Source organism: Haematobia irritans, chromosome 4, assembly GCF_050003625.1.
Source record: "Haematobia irritans isolate KBUSLIRL chromosome 4, ASM5000362v1, whole genome shotgun sequence".
In the NCBI taxonomy this organism is placed as follows: Eukaryota; Metazoa; Arthropoda; class Insecta; order Diptera; family Muscidae; genus Haematobia; species Haematobia irritans.
In genome coordinates, this window is record NC_134400.1 from 66657942 (window position 1) to 66674081 (window position 16140).

Sequence of the window (16140 nt, forward strand, 5' to 3'; positions counted from 1 at the left end):
GAACCATCCCAACACGCCAGAGCTCCGCCCAATTGAGAAATACTGGGCTATTGTCAAGCGGAACCTAAAGAAGACCAAAAAACTGCTAAGGACGAGCAGCAGTTCAAGGCAAACTGGCTTTCTGCGGCGAAGAAGGTGGACAAGGTGGCTATACAAAATCGAATGACAGGTGTCAAGCGTGAGGCCCGGCAATTCGGATTTGGAAAAGCGAAAGCCTAACTGAATATTTTTCCTGAATTTTATACTAATTGAACTTGAAAAAGAAATTTAATTCGATTTTTTAAATAAACGATTTACACGCGTTTTCCGTTGACCACATTTTGACCGTATCACCCTTTAGTCTAATTTGCTATTTAAATTAAATAATATTTAGATTTAAACATATCAAATATTTGGCGATGCAATCACATTTTCCGAAACAACATACAAGTAGTTTCACTGCAACCACCAATTGCTATCTTTTGATTCTCTCGCAGTGTTATATTGATATCGAACGTCTATCCTCCTGGTTTCCATCTCTATTTCTTTCTAAGAGTTGTAAAGCTTCTTATCTATGTGGTCAAGTCAATGTAACACAAGATGCAAAAGTGAGCCTGAAGTAATAACTATAACCTAGCATAGCTACATATAAAAACGAGTAAATTCTCAATTATATTTTTGTACGATTTCGTTAAATAATAATTTTATATATTTTTCAGATAAACTATGCGAAAACAATATTTGATGAACGCGAGCACAGTTTGACAAACATCTGATGACGAAGAGCATGCGATAATTTGCTGGTAAGCACAAACCTTTGTCTTCATAAATAAGAAAGGGCGAAAATGTCAACAAATTTCACTGAAAAATTAATTACATATGTTGTATATACTATTTGAAATAAATTATTTTATAATTAATTTGTTTTACTTTCCAAATAAACCCCAAGAACTCATACTTTGTTATTCTCTAACTTTTAAGTTTGATTAACACAAAAGTTAATATGCTTTTAGGAGCAAATATGTTAACTTTAGGTTAACAATCAAAACACTTTATGATTTCAGTTTTAAAATAGATATATAAATTGTTAAAATAATTAAACAAATTAATTCCACTATTTTAATTAGATTTGATTCCTCAAACACTTCCTTCAATATCTTTTAATTAATTAAATTTTGTAATTGTAATACTATATGACAGTGCCTGTCCTGAATAATTTTGAATATTCAGGGAAAATTCCTTTCCTAATGTTGCTCAAGTACAAAACAAGAACAGTTGTATATGGGACATAGGGTACTTGAACCGTATGTCGATGCAGATGCAAATTGTCCCAGCATAATGTTTTATTCCTTTCACGTTATTTATACTAAATAACGGATGATTAATCATAATACTAAATTAGCACGTACCGTATACTTTGACAGCCTATGCTATGTCAATGAATTAAATAATAAAGGGTGATACGGTCAAAATTTGGTCAAGGGAAAACGTGTGTAAATCGATGAAATCGTTTATTTAAAAAATCAAATTAAATTTCTTTTTCAAGTTCAATTAGTATAAAATTCAGGAAAAATATTCAGTTAGGCTTTCGCTTCTCCAAATCCGAATTGCCGGGCCTCACGCTTGACACCTGTCATCAGATTTTGTACAGCCACCTTGTCCACCTTCTTCGCCGCAGAAAGCCAGTTTGCCTTGAACTTCTGCTCGTCCTTAGCAGTTTTTTTGGTCTTCTTTAGGTTCCGCTTGACAATAGCCCAGTATTTCTCAATTGGGCGGAGCTCTGGCGTGTTGGGAGGGTTCTTGTCCTTTGGAACCACCTGCACGTTGTTGGCGGCGTACCACTCCATGGCCTTTTTACCGTGATGGCAAGATGCCAAATCCGGCCAAAACAACCGGAACAACCGTGTTTCTTCAGGAAAGGCAGCAGACGTTTATTCAAACACTCTTTCTCGTAAATTTCTTGGTTGACAGTCCCGGAAGCTGTGAAAATGCTGCTTTTGAAGCCACAGGTACAGATGGCTTGCCAAACCAGATATTTCTTTGCGAACTTTGACAGTTTTATGTGCTTGAAAATATCTGCTACCTTTCCCCTTCCTTTTGCCGTATAAAACTCCTGTCCCGGAAGTTGCTTGTAGTCGGCTTTGACGTAGGTTTCGTCGTCCATTACCACGCAGTCAAACTTCGTCAGCATCGTCGTGTACAGCCTCCGGGATCGCGCTTTGGCCGTCGTATTTTGTTTATAATCGCGATTTGGAGTCACTACCTTCTTGTAAGTCGATAGTCCGGCTCGTTTTTTGGCTCGATGCACGGTTGTAGACGATACAGCCAGCTTATTTGCGGCATCTCGGAGAGAGAGGTTAGGGTTTCGCTTGAAACTACCGGCAACTCTCTTTGTCGTCTCAGCGGCTTCCGGTTTTCGATTTCCCCCCGATCCAGACTTCCTGGCTGTCGACAAACGTTCCCCAAACACTTTAATTACATTTGTAACGGTTGATTTGGCAACTTTTAGCGATTTTGCCAGCTTTGCGTGCGAGTAGCTCGGATTTTCGCGATGCGCGAGCAAAATTTTGATACGCTGCTCTTCTTGCATGGACGGCATTTTGACAACTGAAGAGTGAATTCCAAAATCAAAATAGGAGCAACATTCTACACACACACCTTCAAAATGAGGGGTGTTCAGGTTTTTTAAATGCAAAGTTGAAAGAAATACGTCAAGTTTATATTGACCAAATTTTGACCGTATCACCCTCTATTTATGCTGACTTAGTACTACTGTTTATGATATTAGTGTTAATGAACTTAGTGCAGCAGAAAACCACAACCTGACCAATTGTTGACAGTGAAATTAAATTCTTTATTTAAATTGGTCGGCTATTGACTTCTGCTGCTTACAATGCAAATAATATTTAGTTATATATATGCTACATAATATAGCAGCGTAATGGTATAATGTAGCTGCGTTCCTGAACATTATCCCCCACGTTGAATGCTACAGGTTCAACTAATAGAAGACATTTAAATTTCGGGTGACGTGTCCAGAATGATCCCTTCGAGAACATTGCGTGATTGTTATCTCAGATAAAAATGTCACTGCTTGGTTGAAGACAGTTGCGAATGTCATCGCTGGAGAGTGCATGTATTCATCTCGCTAGAGATTGCTCGCAAAGTATTCTGGTTGGGGATGTATCGCAACAAGGGTGCCGTTCTCGTTTGCGGTCACCGCAAATATCTTCAACAACTCAAACGTTTGCTGGTCAACTAGAGGGAGTCTTATCTCGAACGTAACCTTGTTCTTAGTGACTGCTGCTTTTGCTCGCATGATTTTGTAGAATTGAATGAGGTCAATGTCATCGAAAGGTAGAACTCGTGATACCGGTAGATGAGCCTTGATTAGGTTAATTTCTCTTTGCAGCTGATCCGGCGTTAGTAAGGATGGACTGATCCTACCGTGATGAGAGTCTGTAAGAACATTAATGGTTTCCGCTTCAACTTGGCTTAGTCTTGTTGCTGCTAGAGTTAGTTCGTTAGCAAGAAGTGCTACTGTGTGAGCTATCCTTAGCTGAACTTCGGCTTCTACCACTTGGTTATGTATCGTCGATATGGTGGTTTGGACTTCATTTATTCTAGTTTTTAAAGATAAATCGTCTTCCTTTATTATGTTTAAGGTCGATAATTGAGGTTTGATTGTGTAGCAGCGATGTGAGGTGGCTTCTGTCCATCTCTGTTCTTAGTATCGTATTGTCCATTTCAGCGGCATAGTCCGCGTCTAGCATTCCAAACAGAGATCTTGCGACATTACCGACAATATTTAGAGCAGCTCTACGCAATCTCCTTGGCATGATGATATCTCTATCTTGGATTAAATCTGCTTGAGTTTGCTTGAGATGAGATGCGAAGTTGTTACACATTGCTTCTTGAGGAGACATCTTGCATAGATTGGAAAGCATCTTTATATGTCAGCGAAGTTGTCAATTTCTGATCTAAAGGGTATAAGATTGTAGTAGACCATGAGCTTCCATTCTGCTGTGGCTATGCGTGCCGTACCAATACCTTCGAAATATAATCCGGGATTTGTGTCAAATGGTTGTGGTCGCATGGGATTGCATAATACAACCAGTAGTATCAGGAGAGCCAGTAGTGTTGTGCACAATAAATTAAAGTTATTGGGCCTCGATCGTTTTGATGTGTTTGGCTCCTGTTCGTATGTTCGCTTTATTCTTTTCCTCCCTCTTCGGTATCATCATTGAATAATGGCGCTAAGCGATGAATTGGCCGTTTAATAACACCTGATGAAGTTTTGATATCGACTACACGCACGTTTCCATCTTGTCCTTTGTAGGGTTTGATGATGCGCCCAAGTGGCCATTGCATGACCGGTACGTTGTCCTCCTTTATGATGACAAGTTGGTCGGGTTTTATAGTTGCTGAGGTTGCCCTCCATTTGTGTCTCTGTTGGAGTTGTGACAAATATTCACTGGACCACCTAGTCCAAAAACTGCGTCTTAGTTCTGACACAAGTTTCCATCTTTTAGATAGTGGTGTTGGTGGCTGGTTTGTTCTGGCGTCAATTTGTGAGGTCAGGGGTTCCCCTATAAGGAAATGACCTTGCGTCAGTGCGGTTAAATCGGTAGGGTTTGAAGATATGGGAGTTAGCGGTCTTGAATTTAAAGTTGCTTCAATTTCTATGACTACCGTTTCCAATTCTTCATAAGTGAGGGAGGCGGTGGAAACCGAAGGCAGAAGTAGATGCTTGGCTGATTTTACCGCAGCTTCCCAAAGGCCTCCGAAATGGGGGGCTCTGGGAGGGATGAATTTAAATTCGATCATTTCTTTGGAACATGTCCATCCAATAGTCTCCTGTGATTCCTTCCCGAATAATGAGATCTCCAGTTGCTTCAGTTGATTTCTAGCCCCAACAAATTTTGTGCCGTTGTCTGAATATGTTAGATCTGTCACAACATCCATGTGGATTGCCTTTGTGGCAAAACAGCAAAAGACTGCGATATACACCTTGTGGGGACTCTTTCCCCTAAGCTTGTAGTGTACCCAAAATGGACCGCAATAATCTACTCCGGTGTTTAAGAAGGGTCGGCATGGCGTTATTCTGTCTTCTGGTAAATCACCCATTATCTGTTGATACATTTTTGGTTTGGCCCTTGTACAACGAATTCAATTGTGAACTGTGTTCCTTGCCATTGTTTTGCCCTTTATAATACAGAATCCCCTTTCTCTTGTAGTGTTTAGCAACGTTTGTGGACCGCAGTAATGGTTTTCATTGTGCAGCATCACGAGGATTACTTTGATGATGGGGTCATTATAAGGCAATATTATTTGATGTTTTTTTCGTATGAGAGATTTGACGCTTCTAGTCTTCCGCCAACTCGAAGAATATCTGATTCGTCAAGGAAGGGGGATAGACTGATAATTGGGCTGGATCTGCTGAGCTCCTTGGTTGTCTTTAACTTGTTAATGTCGTCTTTGAAGTTAGCTGATTGTATGGTTTTGACTATTAGATGCAAGGCTGAAATTAATTCTATTGGGCTTAGTAGCTTCCCAACAAACACAAGGATGAACATTTTTCATATCAATTTGATAGTGAATCCCATATTTAACATTAAATTGAATGGCCTTGCAAATTGCTTGCTTTCAACAAATTTTCCAATAGGTTTGAAGCATTAAAATGAGATATAGTTTGAAAAGTTGTTGCTAATACGTTGAGAAATTGTTGCTAACATGTTGAACTGTACTGTTGAGGGTAATGTCTGTTTTTTGTTGAGAACGCGATTATCTCAACAATTTCTCAAATTGAATTCTAATCTAATTCTTTGAAAAAATGTTTGAAAGCGTATGGAATAAAAGCATTTCTCCAATGCTTGTGTTAGGTTGCTGGTCGGTCGGCTTACGATGTCCTGCTGTTTTTGATAAATCGCTGCATATAAGCCACAACTCGTTGACGACAACCGAACGAATTGCGGTGATTGATTCTGTAGATGATTTCCTCTTGCGCAGCTGTAGTGACAATAACCGGCATTCGTTTGAATTCTTTCGCGAATTCCTTAGGCCAACAGTCTTCATTTCCATGTAGGAAAAGGGGTCCAGAGAACCACATGTTGCACTCCGGTAATTGTTCTGGTTTTAAACCTCTGGAGATTAAGTCTGCGGGATTATTTTTGGAGTCGACGTGTCGCCATTGACTATTGATGGTGAGGTCTTGTATTTTGCTGATTCGGTTAGCCACAACAGTTTTGAGTGATGATGATGCCGAATTTATCGAATGCACGACAATTTTTGGAATCAGACCAGAAGAAGAGCTGTTTGTCTTCGTATCTTAGTTCATTTTTTGTTTTGTTGGCCAGTTCTGCTCCTAGAAGTGCTGCACAAAGTTCTAGCCTTGGCAGCGATACCCTTTGGAGAGGCGCAACTCTGGATTTGGCGCACAACAGCCGGACGATTATCCCTTTATTTGGTAGTTTAGATCAAATGTAAACTGTGGCTCCATAAGCTTTTTCTGATGCGTCCACAAAGACGTGCATTTGAATGTGCTGCGCAGTTTGTCCTTCAAACACGTGGCGTGGGATATGGGTGTTGTCTAACATATTTAGTGCATTACGAAAGGCGTGTCATTTTGTTGTTTGATCTTCAGGGAGTTCATCACCCCAAGATATCAGATCCTCCCAAAGTTGTTGAATGAATATCTTGGCTGCCACTACGACTGGGCCTGCCATACCCAGCGGATCGTAGATTCGTGCTTCATCTGATATGACAGATCGCTTAGTTATCATTGAGACTGGCTGATTTGCCCTAAGGCAGAATTGATCCGACTCTGGGCTCCATATTAGTCCCAATGCCATTATTGACGCGTTTTCAAAATCAAGGTTGCCTTCTTGATTGTCTTGCGGTATGTCTTGGAGGAGTTGGCGATGATTTGCACACCACTTCCGAAACTTGAAGCCGGCTTCCTTAAGTAAGAAGGTGAGTTGAGATTGCATTTCCTTAACTGTTACCAAGCTATCTGAACCGCTCATCCCGTCATCGACGTAAAAGTCCTGCGTCAGGATCGTTGCGCCAAGCGGATGTTTGTCCATCCGGATAGTCGCTAGCCTTTGTAGACACCTTGTCGCCAGATAGGGAGCTGATGATGTTCCATAAGTGACGGTGTTTAGTTGAAAATGTCGTACAGGCTTCCCTGGATTATCTCTCCATAAAATGAGTTGAAGGTTCCTGTCTCGTTCGTCCACGAGAATCTGACGATACATTTTTTCGATGTCGGTGGTGAAAACAAATCTGGGTAATCGGAAACGTAGAAGCATTCCAAATATGTCCCCTTGCACTGTTGGACCAGTCAGTAAAATGTCGTTTAGTGACCGATTTGTTGACGTTTTTGCTGAAGCATCAAATACGACTCGAAGTTTAGTTGTGCTGCTTTCCGGACGCAAAACACAGTGATGCGGAATGTAGTACCGAGGGCCTGGCAGGTTTTTGGGATCGATTTGAGTCATGTGATCAAGATCTTCGTATGACTGCATGAAGTCCTTGTATTGTTTTTCAAGATTGTTATCGCGTTTGAATCGTCGTTCCAAGGCAAGGAACCTGGAATATGCGGATGTTTCTGATCCACCAAGTGTTGCGGCATCCTCAGACAGGGGTAGACGAACAACAAATCTTCCATTGAGATCTCTGGTTGTGGTTTGAATGAAGTGAGTTTCACACGCCTGTTCTGCAACTGTGAGATTGCTTTCTGCAGGAACTTCCTCGATTTTCAAGAATTTTTCAAGTAGTTCGTTTGTTGCTGTATCGTCTTCACTAAAAATTGCACCTGGTGCTTCGGTTGTGCTGTCGTCAGCTAATCGTCCACTGGCGATCCACCCAAGTTTTGTGTTCCTCAGGGCTGGTAAATTGTCTGCTAAGTGCAATGTTAAAGGTCTAGGGGTCAACCAATGAATGGATTGATCCCTATCGAATATTTTTGAAGCTCCTTACCGCTGGTGGGGGGAAACTTCAATATCGACTGCGTGCTCTGATTTACTAATGAATTCCTTTGAGTTTCTTACCACTGGTGGGAGGAAACTCGAAATCAATTAGTATTTTGGGGTCACCAATGAATAATTTTTAATATTCAGGGAAAATTCCTTTCCTAATGTTGCTCAAGTACAAAACAAGAACAGTTGTATATGGGACATAGGGCACTTGGACCGTATGTCGATGTAGATGATGTAGATGCAAATTGTTCTAACATAATGTTTTATTCCTTTCACGTTATTTATACTAAATAACTGATAATGAATCATAATACTAAATTAGCACGTACCGTATGCTATGTCAATGAATTAAATAATATTTATGCTGACTTAGTACTACTGTTTATGATATTAGTGTTAATGAACTTAGTGCAGCAGAAAGCCTCAACCTGACCAATTGTTGACGGTGAAATTAAATTCTTTATTTAAATTGGTCGGCTATTGACTTCTGCTTCTTACAATGCAAATAATATTTAGTTATATATGCTATATAATATAGCAGCGTAATGATATAATGTAGCTGCGTTCCTGAACAAGTCCAAAACAAAAGCCAGAACTTCAATTCCTTGCGAACGTGAGTGAGCTCTTGCAAATGAGCCATAGATTTCATAATTTCCTTCATCTACTTTTGCTTGAGGTCTTCATGACAGTGACAAAAAAACGATGAATTCCAGCAAAAAATACTTCAGCAGTAAGAGATTAGATGCGCTTTTTGGGATATATTTAAGTAGGCAGTGCATCTATGTTACACTGCATGTATCGGTGGCAATAAAGTAAACGAATAATCAAATTAGTTTACGATCATTCGTTGACGTTATAACAACCAACGCATGCAGTATGGATGCAAGAAAAGCAGTACTGTTTTAATTCATACTTACAATGCTATATAATAGGATCATAAATCACTTCTGAGTAATATTGCTATTGAAATGAGCAATTATATCAATGTTCTCGCCCACAAAAATCAGCGCTGATTCGGTTGTTTTGTAAGCAGTTGGTACTGCCTCTCAATGCTGCTGATATAGTGCTCCATTTTTTGCTGGGATGCAAAATTTATGACGACTAAATCATAATATGCTACGCTGTTGTTGTTATTTTCTTTACACCGACGAAACAATGTTATTCATAGAAAATATGGTTTTGCAGGTCCATTTTTTACACATTATTTTTAAGTCAGACCGTATGATGTTTATAAACCAGTATAAAATGTTTGTGACAAAAGAAACCACTTAATTCGAGTTGTGTCGATTATGAGATTTCGATTGCTATATTTCTTATTGTCTTTCTTTTCATTTTTATTTGACGTAAGAGGTTTTTTTTAGCTGTTATAATGAACCGATTTATAAGCTACCATTTCGTACATGCAGTTAACTTTAAATAAAATGAAAGGTAACTATTTTTCACGTAGTGATGGTTGACACTTGGATTGTTTTTTCGATTTAATTTCTAGCTCGGGTGGACGTTGTTGTTGTCTAGAAAAGCCACAATCATTAACATATAGTGAGGTTTCAATAAAGCTGATTAGTTCATGCAATACGGTAGATATATATATATATATATATATATATATATATATATATATATATATATATATATATATATATATATATATATATATATATATATATATATATATATATATATATATATATATATATATATATATATATATATATATATATATATATATATATATATATATATATATATATATATATATATATATATATATATATATATATATATATATATATATTTTGTACATAACACTCAACATTATTGCCGCGCATACCTCCTTTTTATAGGTTGTTGTCTATACTAATTACTTCGTCCATGCAATTTTGTGTCTATTAACATTTATATTGGTGGCCGCCAGATGGCCACCTTTACATTCGTTCTCCTCATAACATGGAGCCATTGTGGTCCAATTTCCGCATACATTTTTGTAAAAATCTTCTTTGTCAAATTTTCAATTCTATAGAAAACTGTGACACACATTATTTCTTTAAAAAATTTCTAAAATTGTGTTTCTATACAACTTCTTCTTAAAAACTTTATTCCGATGTAAAATTTTAGCATCAATTTATATAGAAATAAAGTTTTGGCAATAATTTCTATACAAATACAATTTTGATTAAATTTTATGCAGCCAAAATTTTGAAAAAGCGCAACATTTTGACGAACTTTTGACAATAAAGAAATAAAATTAAAAACAAAACCTGTAGAGGCAAAATTCTGTAGAAGCAAAATTTTTACAAAACTTTCTGTTAGTTTTTAACAACAATTTCTGTAGAAATCAAGTTTTGAAACGAAAACTTGGTAACAAGAATTTCTATAGAAACAAAATATTAACAAAATTATCTAGAGAAATAAAATTTTTAACAAGAATTTCTTCTAATCTTCTGTAGAAACAAAACTTTGAGAAGGACAATCTTGAGAAAAAATTTAGTGGAAGCAAATTAAAAAATTTTCCAATAGAAATAAACATTTTAACAAGAATTTTTATAGAAACAAAGTTTAGACGAGATTTTCGAAGAACACTTTTAAACAATTTAATATAGAAATTAATTGTTTATTGAAACACAATTTGAAAACAAAATTTTCTATAGAAAATATATAACGAAATTTTCAATAAAAACACAATGTTGTTATAGTTTATAGAAACAATATGACTAAAGTTTATGCAGAAATAACATTTTGATTAAATTTTTAAACATTTCTACAAGAAAACAACAAAAGTTTGTCGACAAAAAAATTTTGACCAAATTTTCTAAAGAAAAAAACGAATTTCTATAAAACTTTTGACATACGTGGAAAGAAATTTTATATATTGAAAAAACATTTTGAAATAAACTTTTCTTAAAAAAGTTGCTAAAATATTAAAAAAAAAGAAATTTCGACAAAACTTTCTATATGAACAAAATGATCTACAGAAGAAAAAAAATCTATAGAAGAAAGATGTGACAAAGTTTTCTTTTTTTTAACAAATTTTTGGCCAAAATTTCTATGGAATCACAATTTTGACCAAGTATACAAACACAATTTTTTAAAAATTAAATTAAAATTGTGATAAAATGTACTAAAGAAATAAAATTTTACTAACATTTTCTAAATAAATAATATTTTGACATATAAATTAAATTAAAAAAATCTAAAAACCACAATTTTGGCAAAATTTTATAAAGAAATCAAATTTTCACAACATTTTCTGTATATGTTATTTAAAAACATTGAATTTTTCATAAAATATAATGACGAAATAAATTTTTAACAAAATGTTTAAATCTGTTTAACGATATATATTGAACAAATGACTCCTAAAAACTCTTCACTTTGCCGATAGCGATAAGGTAACTTAATCCTATATATTTTCACTTGGTAACATTGGAATGAGATACTAGTTCTGCGAAATTCCCGCCATTTTTCAATGATTTGTTTTTCTGTAGCATATAGTATAGTATAGCATATGTATTGTACATGTTAATAGCAAGTGGGCACCAGTGCTCATGTGGCTCAGCATGTAGCGCAGTGGAGCGGGAGTCCTGAAGTCCAGGTTCAAAACCTATTGCACCCGGAGACTATCTTTTAGATTTTATTTAATTATATATAAGGTATGATAGTTAAACCTAAAACATTTTTTGCAGACCTTTTTCGAATCTTTATTAACCTTCGTAGGGAATTTTTAAAATCATACTATGGTTTTGGAAAGCTATTAATAAAAATGATGTTAGAAATTGATTGGTTACTAATTATGGTGATAATAAATTTGACGAATTTGGACAACATTTTCTAAAATGTTCAATGTTTCAATATTACACTGAACAAAATATTGTCGCAAACTAAAAAAAATCTTCAAACCAAGGCGAGTATTTTTTGGCAGAGAATAATATAAAGTGTTGTCTTGTCTAAAAGACAATAAACTTTGCGATACCTTAGAGTTAGAAAATTTGACTTAACAATGGAATTTTATACAATTTATTGAATTGATTTCAACTTGTCCTAAAAATTTTGTTCTAAAAGAAACACATTTTTGACAAAATATTCAATAGAACCACATTTTTTATAGAAACAAAATTTTGAAAAAAAATCTAGTAAAAGGGATCTTTGACAAATTTTTCAATAAAAGCTAAATTTTGAAAAAAATTTAAAAAATTAAAAGTGTTCTATAAAAACAAAATTTTGTCAAAATTATATATTGGAGAACATTTTGTATATTTTTAATTCTATAAAAAAGTTTGTAAAACCAAAATTTTAACATAATTTTCTATAAAACCAACATTTTGACAAAGTTTTCTATAGAAACAAAGTTTTTTCTTTTTTAATTCTAGTTTTATAAAGTTCGTACAAAAATGTTGTTTCAACACAAAAGTTTAATAAATTTCTTTATAGAAACTTTTGTCAAAGTTGTCTTTTTATAGAATATTTTGTAAAATTTTTAGTTTTGCAGAAGATTTTTGTCAAAATTTTGTTTCTGCGGAAAATTTTGTCAATTATTTTTTATAGAAAATTTTGTTTCTATAGGAAATTTTGTCAAAATTTTGTTATTATAAAAAGTTCTGTCACAAGTATGCTTCTGTAGAAACTTTTATCATTTTTGAAAAACTTTATTTCTTGTTAAACATTTAAAATTTTTTTTCAAAATTTATTAAAAATTTAATTTCTTTCGTCAAAAATTTGTTGCTATAAAAAACTTTGTCATATTTGGTTTATGTAGACTTTTTTTCTGTAGAACATCTTGTCACCGTTTAATTTCATTAAACAATTATGTTTTTACAGAACATTTTCTCAAAATATTATTTTGTAGACATTTTTTTTCATTTTTTTTAGAAAAATTTGTAAATTTTTTTTCTTAAAAAAAATTGTCAAAATAATTTTCCTCTTTTGGTTAAGCTACTCTTGTAATTTAGTCAACCCATGGTTTTAAACTGAAATAAAAAAACAATAATGATTGCTCATAATTGTTTTTGTATAGAAAATTATGTTAAAATTATATTTTTTAAGAAAGTTTTCTGTAGAACATTTTATTTCTTTAGAAAATTCTGTTTTTGTAGAAAGGTTTGTCAACATATTTTCCTTTAGAAAATTTGTCACAATTTTATTTCTTCAGAACATGTTGGCAAAATTTTATATCCGTAGAAATTTTGAAAATTTTTTTATTTATATAGAAAATTTCGTCAAAATTCTATAGAGAAGGTTTTTTCAACAGTTGCTTCCTTTAGACATCTATGTCGAAAGTTTTTTTTTCTTAGAAAACATGGTCTAAATTTTATTTCTTTAGCAAATCTGGCTTCCAATAAAATTTTGGAAAAATTCTGCTTCTACAGAAAATTTTGACAAAATGGTATTTCTTTAGAAAATGGTGATGGGGCTTGTTTTTCTTTGAACATGTGAAGAAATAAATTTTTGCCAAATTTGCTAAAAAAAAATATATTTTACAGAAATAAAATGTTAATAAATATTTTTCGAAGAATCTTTTTTCTTCGGAAAAATTTAATTTTCTATATAAATAAAATTTTGGCAAAATTTTATTCGACAAAACTTTCTACAGGAACAAAATGATCTACAGAAGAACAAAATCGATACAAACAAGATGTGACAAAGTTTTTTTTTTTAACAATAAAATTGGCTATAGAAACACAATTTTCAAAATATTTGGTATTGAAAAAAAGATTTAAAGAAATAAAAAAATTTTAACAAACGAAATAAAATGTTGCCAAAATTTTTCAAATAAATTCAAATTAAAATAAATTCAAATTAAAAAAATAATAAAAATAAAATTGTGATATATATTGAAAAATTACACCTAAAAACTCTTCATTTTCTACAGCGATAAGTTAACTCAATCCTATATATATTTTCACTTGGCAACACTGGAATGAGATACTAGTTTTGCGAAATTCCCGCCATTTTTCAATGATTTGTTTTTCTGTTTGTTAAGTTAAATGGTGCAAATATAGCATACACACAAAAAAAATTTTTTCTGATTCAATCACGAAATTAATTGATCCAATTAATTTTTTAATTGATATGTCTTCAATCACGAAAATGATAGTATCAATCACAGTTTTAATTGGGCATAGAAAACATTCTTGATTAAAAAATTAATTGATTTCATTACCAAATTTCAATTAATTTTTTAATTGATTCAATTAAAAATTTAATTGATGTTGATTGCAAAACTCAATTAATTTTGTAATTAAAAAAGGTAACTATTTTCAATTACATTCTGAATTGGCTCAGAATTTTTATTTGGATTAACAATTGATTGTTTGAAAAAAACAAATTTAATTAAAAATTTAAAAAAATGTTCATCACTTTTTTAACTGACTTAGTCTTCGGAATTTGAATAAAAGTTAATTGTATCAATTAAATTTTTAATTAAAAATTTTTAAATTTTCAATCATTGACTAAATTAACTTAATGGTTCTATCTTGATTAAAAAGTTAATTGTACCAATTAATTTATTAATTGAAAAAAATTTCAACTTCAATTAACTTTTTAATTGGAAATATTTTGGTGATATTTTTTTCTGTGTATGTATTGTACATGTTAATAGCAAGTGGGCACCAGCGCTCATGTAGTTCAGTATGTAGCGCAGTGGAGTGGGAGCCTTAAAGTCCAGGTTCAAATCGTATTGCACCCGGAGACTATCTGTTTTTAGATTTTATTTGATAGTTAAACCTAAAACATTTTTTTACAGACATTTTTCGAATCTTTATTGTCCTTCGTTGGGAATTTTTAAAATCATACTGTTTTTGGAGAACTATTAATAAAAATGTCAACTTGACCTAAAAATTCTGAAACCTTCTGTTTTTTATAAGAATAAGAATTTTTAAAACAAATTTCTATTGAAAGGGAACTTTGACAAAATTTTCTATAAAAGCAAAATTTTGACAAAGTCTTCTATGAAAAGAAAAGATTTTTAAAAATTTTCTTTAAAAACAAAGTTTTTACAAAAATTTTGGCAAAATTTTATATTGGAGAACATTTTCATATTTTTTGTAAAAGTTTTGTAAAAAAAAAAGTTTTGTAAAAGTTTGTAAAACCAAAATTTTAACATAGTTTTCTATAAAAACAACATTTTTACAAACTTTTGTATAGAAACAAAGTTTTTTAAAATTTTAGTTTTATAAAATTCGTAAAAATTTTGTTTCAATACAAAAGTTTGTCAAAATTTCTTTATAGAAACTTTTTATCAAAGTCTTCTTTTTATAGAAAATTTTGTAAAATTTTTGGTTCTACAGAAGATTTTTGTCAACATTTTGTTTCTCTAGAAAATTTTGTCCACGTTTTTATCAAACATTTTGTCAAAATTTTATTTCCATAAATTATTTAGTCAATATTTTATTTCTATAGGAAATGTCAACATTTTATTTCTATTGAAAATTTTGGTTTTATAAAAAGATTTGTTTGTGTAGAAACTCTTTTTTTCGTTTTTAAAAAACGTTATTTCTTGTTAAACATTGAAAAAAATCAAAATTTATTAAAAAATTAATTTCTTATGTCAATTTTGCTTTGTTGCTATAAAAAACTTTGTCACATTTGTTTTATATAGATTTTTTTCTGTAAACTTTTTTCAAATTTAATTTCATTAAAAATTTTATTTTTAAAGAAAATGTCAAAATATAATTTCTGCAGAAAACATTTAAACGTTTTTGTCATTTCTTAAAAAAATTGTCTAAATAATTTTCTTCTGTTGGTTAACCCTTTCACTACCGTTGGACACCTGAGAGGACATGACTTTGAGCTTTATTTTAATATTTTTATTGGAGTATGTTAAAGGTGTCCTTCTAATAATAATTTACAAGTTTTGCAAGTTTTTTTCTATGTTTGAAAAAATAACATGTTCTAAAATAAAATTTTGACAAAATGTAGAACATTTTTATACAATTTTCTAATAAAATCAATTTTTAATAAAATTTTAGAAAGAAATGAGGCCAAAATTTTTTAAAGAAATTAAACTTTCTACAGACATAAAATTTTCTATAGAAACAAAATTAACAAAATTAAATAATATTTTGGCGAAGTTTTCTAAAAAAGGAAAAAACTGTGACATAATTTTCTTAAGAAATAAATTTTTGACATAACTTTTTCAAAGAAATACAATTTGACAAAATATTTTTAGAAAGAAAATTTTAACATC

At 32.4% G+C, this 16140-nt stretch overlaps 3 protein-coding genes across 3 annotated transcripts in view; 1 reads left to right on the forward strand and 2 right to left on the reverse strand.

The window, feature by feature from the left end:
* The window catches only part of Vps13D (vacuolar protein sorting 13D), a gene marked incomplete in the record, with an annotated part of 741787 nt that extends 740835 nt beyond the window's left edge, over window positions 1-952 (forward strand). The window contains 1 exon segment of the mRNA XM_075308271.1: window positions 699-952. Coding sequence (XP_075164386.1) covers window positions 699-755 — 57 coding nt within the window.
* Window positions 953-4191: 3239 nt separating this feature from the next.
* Window positions 4192-5121, reverse strand: LOC142235511 (uncharacterized). The gene has a single exon (XM_075306763.1). The coding sequence runs from the start codon at window positions 5119-5121 to the stop codon at window positions 4192-4194; it is 930 nt and encodes a 309-aa protein (XP_075162878.1).
* Window positions 5122-6599: 1478 nt separating this feature from the next.
* LOC142235512 (uncharacterized) overlaps window positions 6600-16140 on the reverse strand; it is a 14678-nt gene continuing 5137 nt past the window's right edge. Inside the window, exon 2 of the mRNA XM_075306764.1 lies at window positions 6600-7902. Coding sequence (XP_075162879.1) covers window positions 6600-7902 — 1303 coding nt within the window. The remainder of the gene's footprint in view (window positions 7903-16140) is intronic.

Excerpts from the sequence above, each read along its gene's own strand:
- LOC142235511 (XM_075306763.1), bottom strand. The coding sequence starts at position 5,121 with ATGTATCAACAGATAATGGGTGATTTACCAGAAGACAGAATAACGCCA.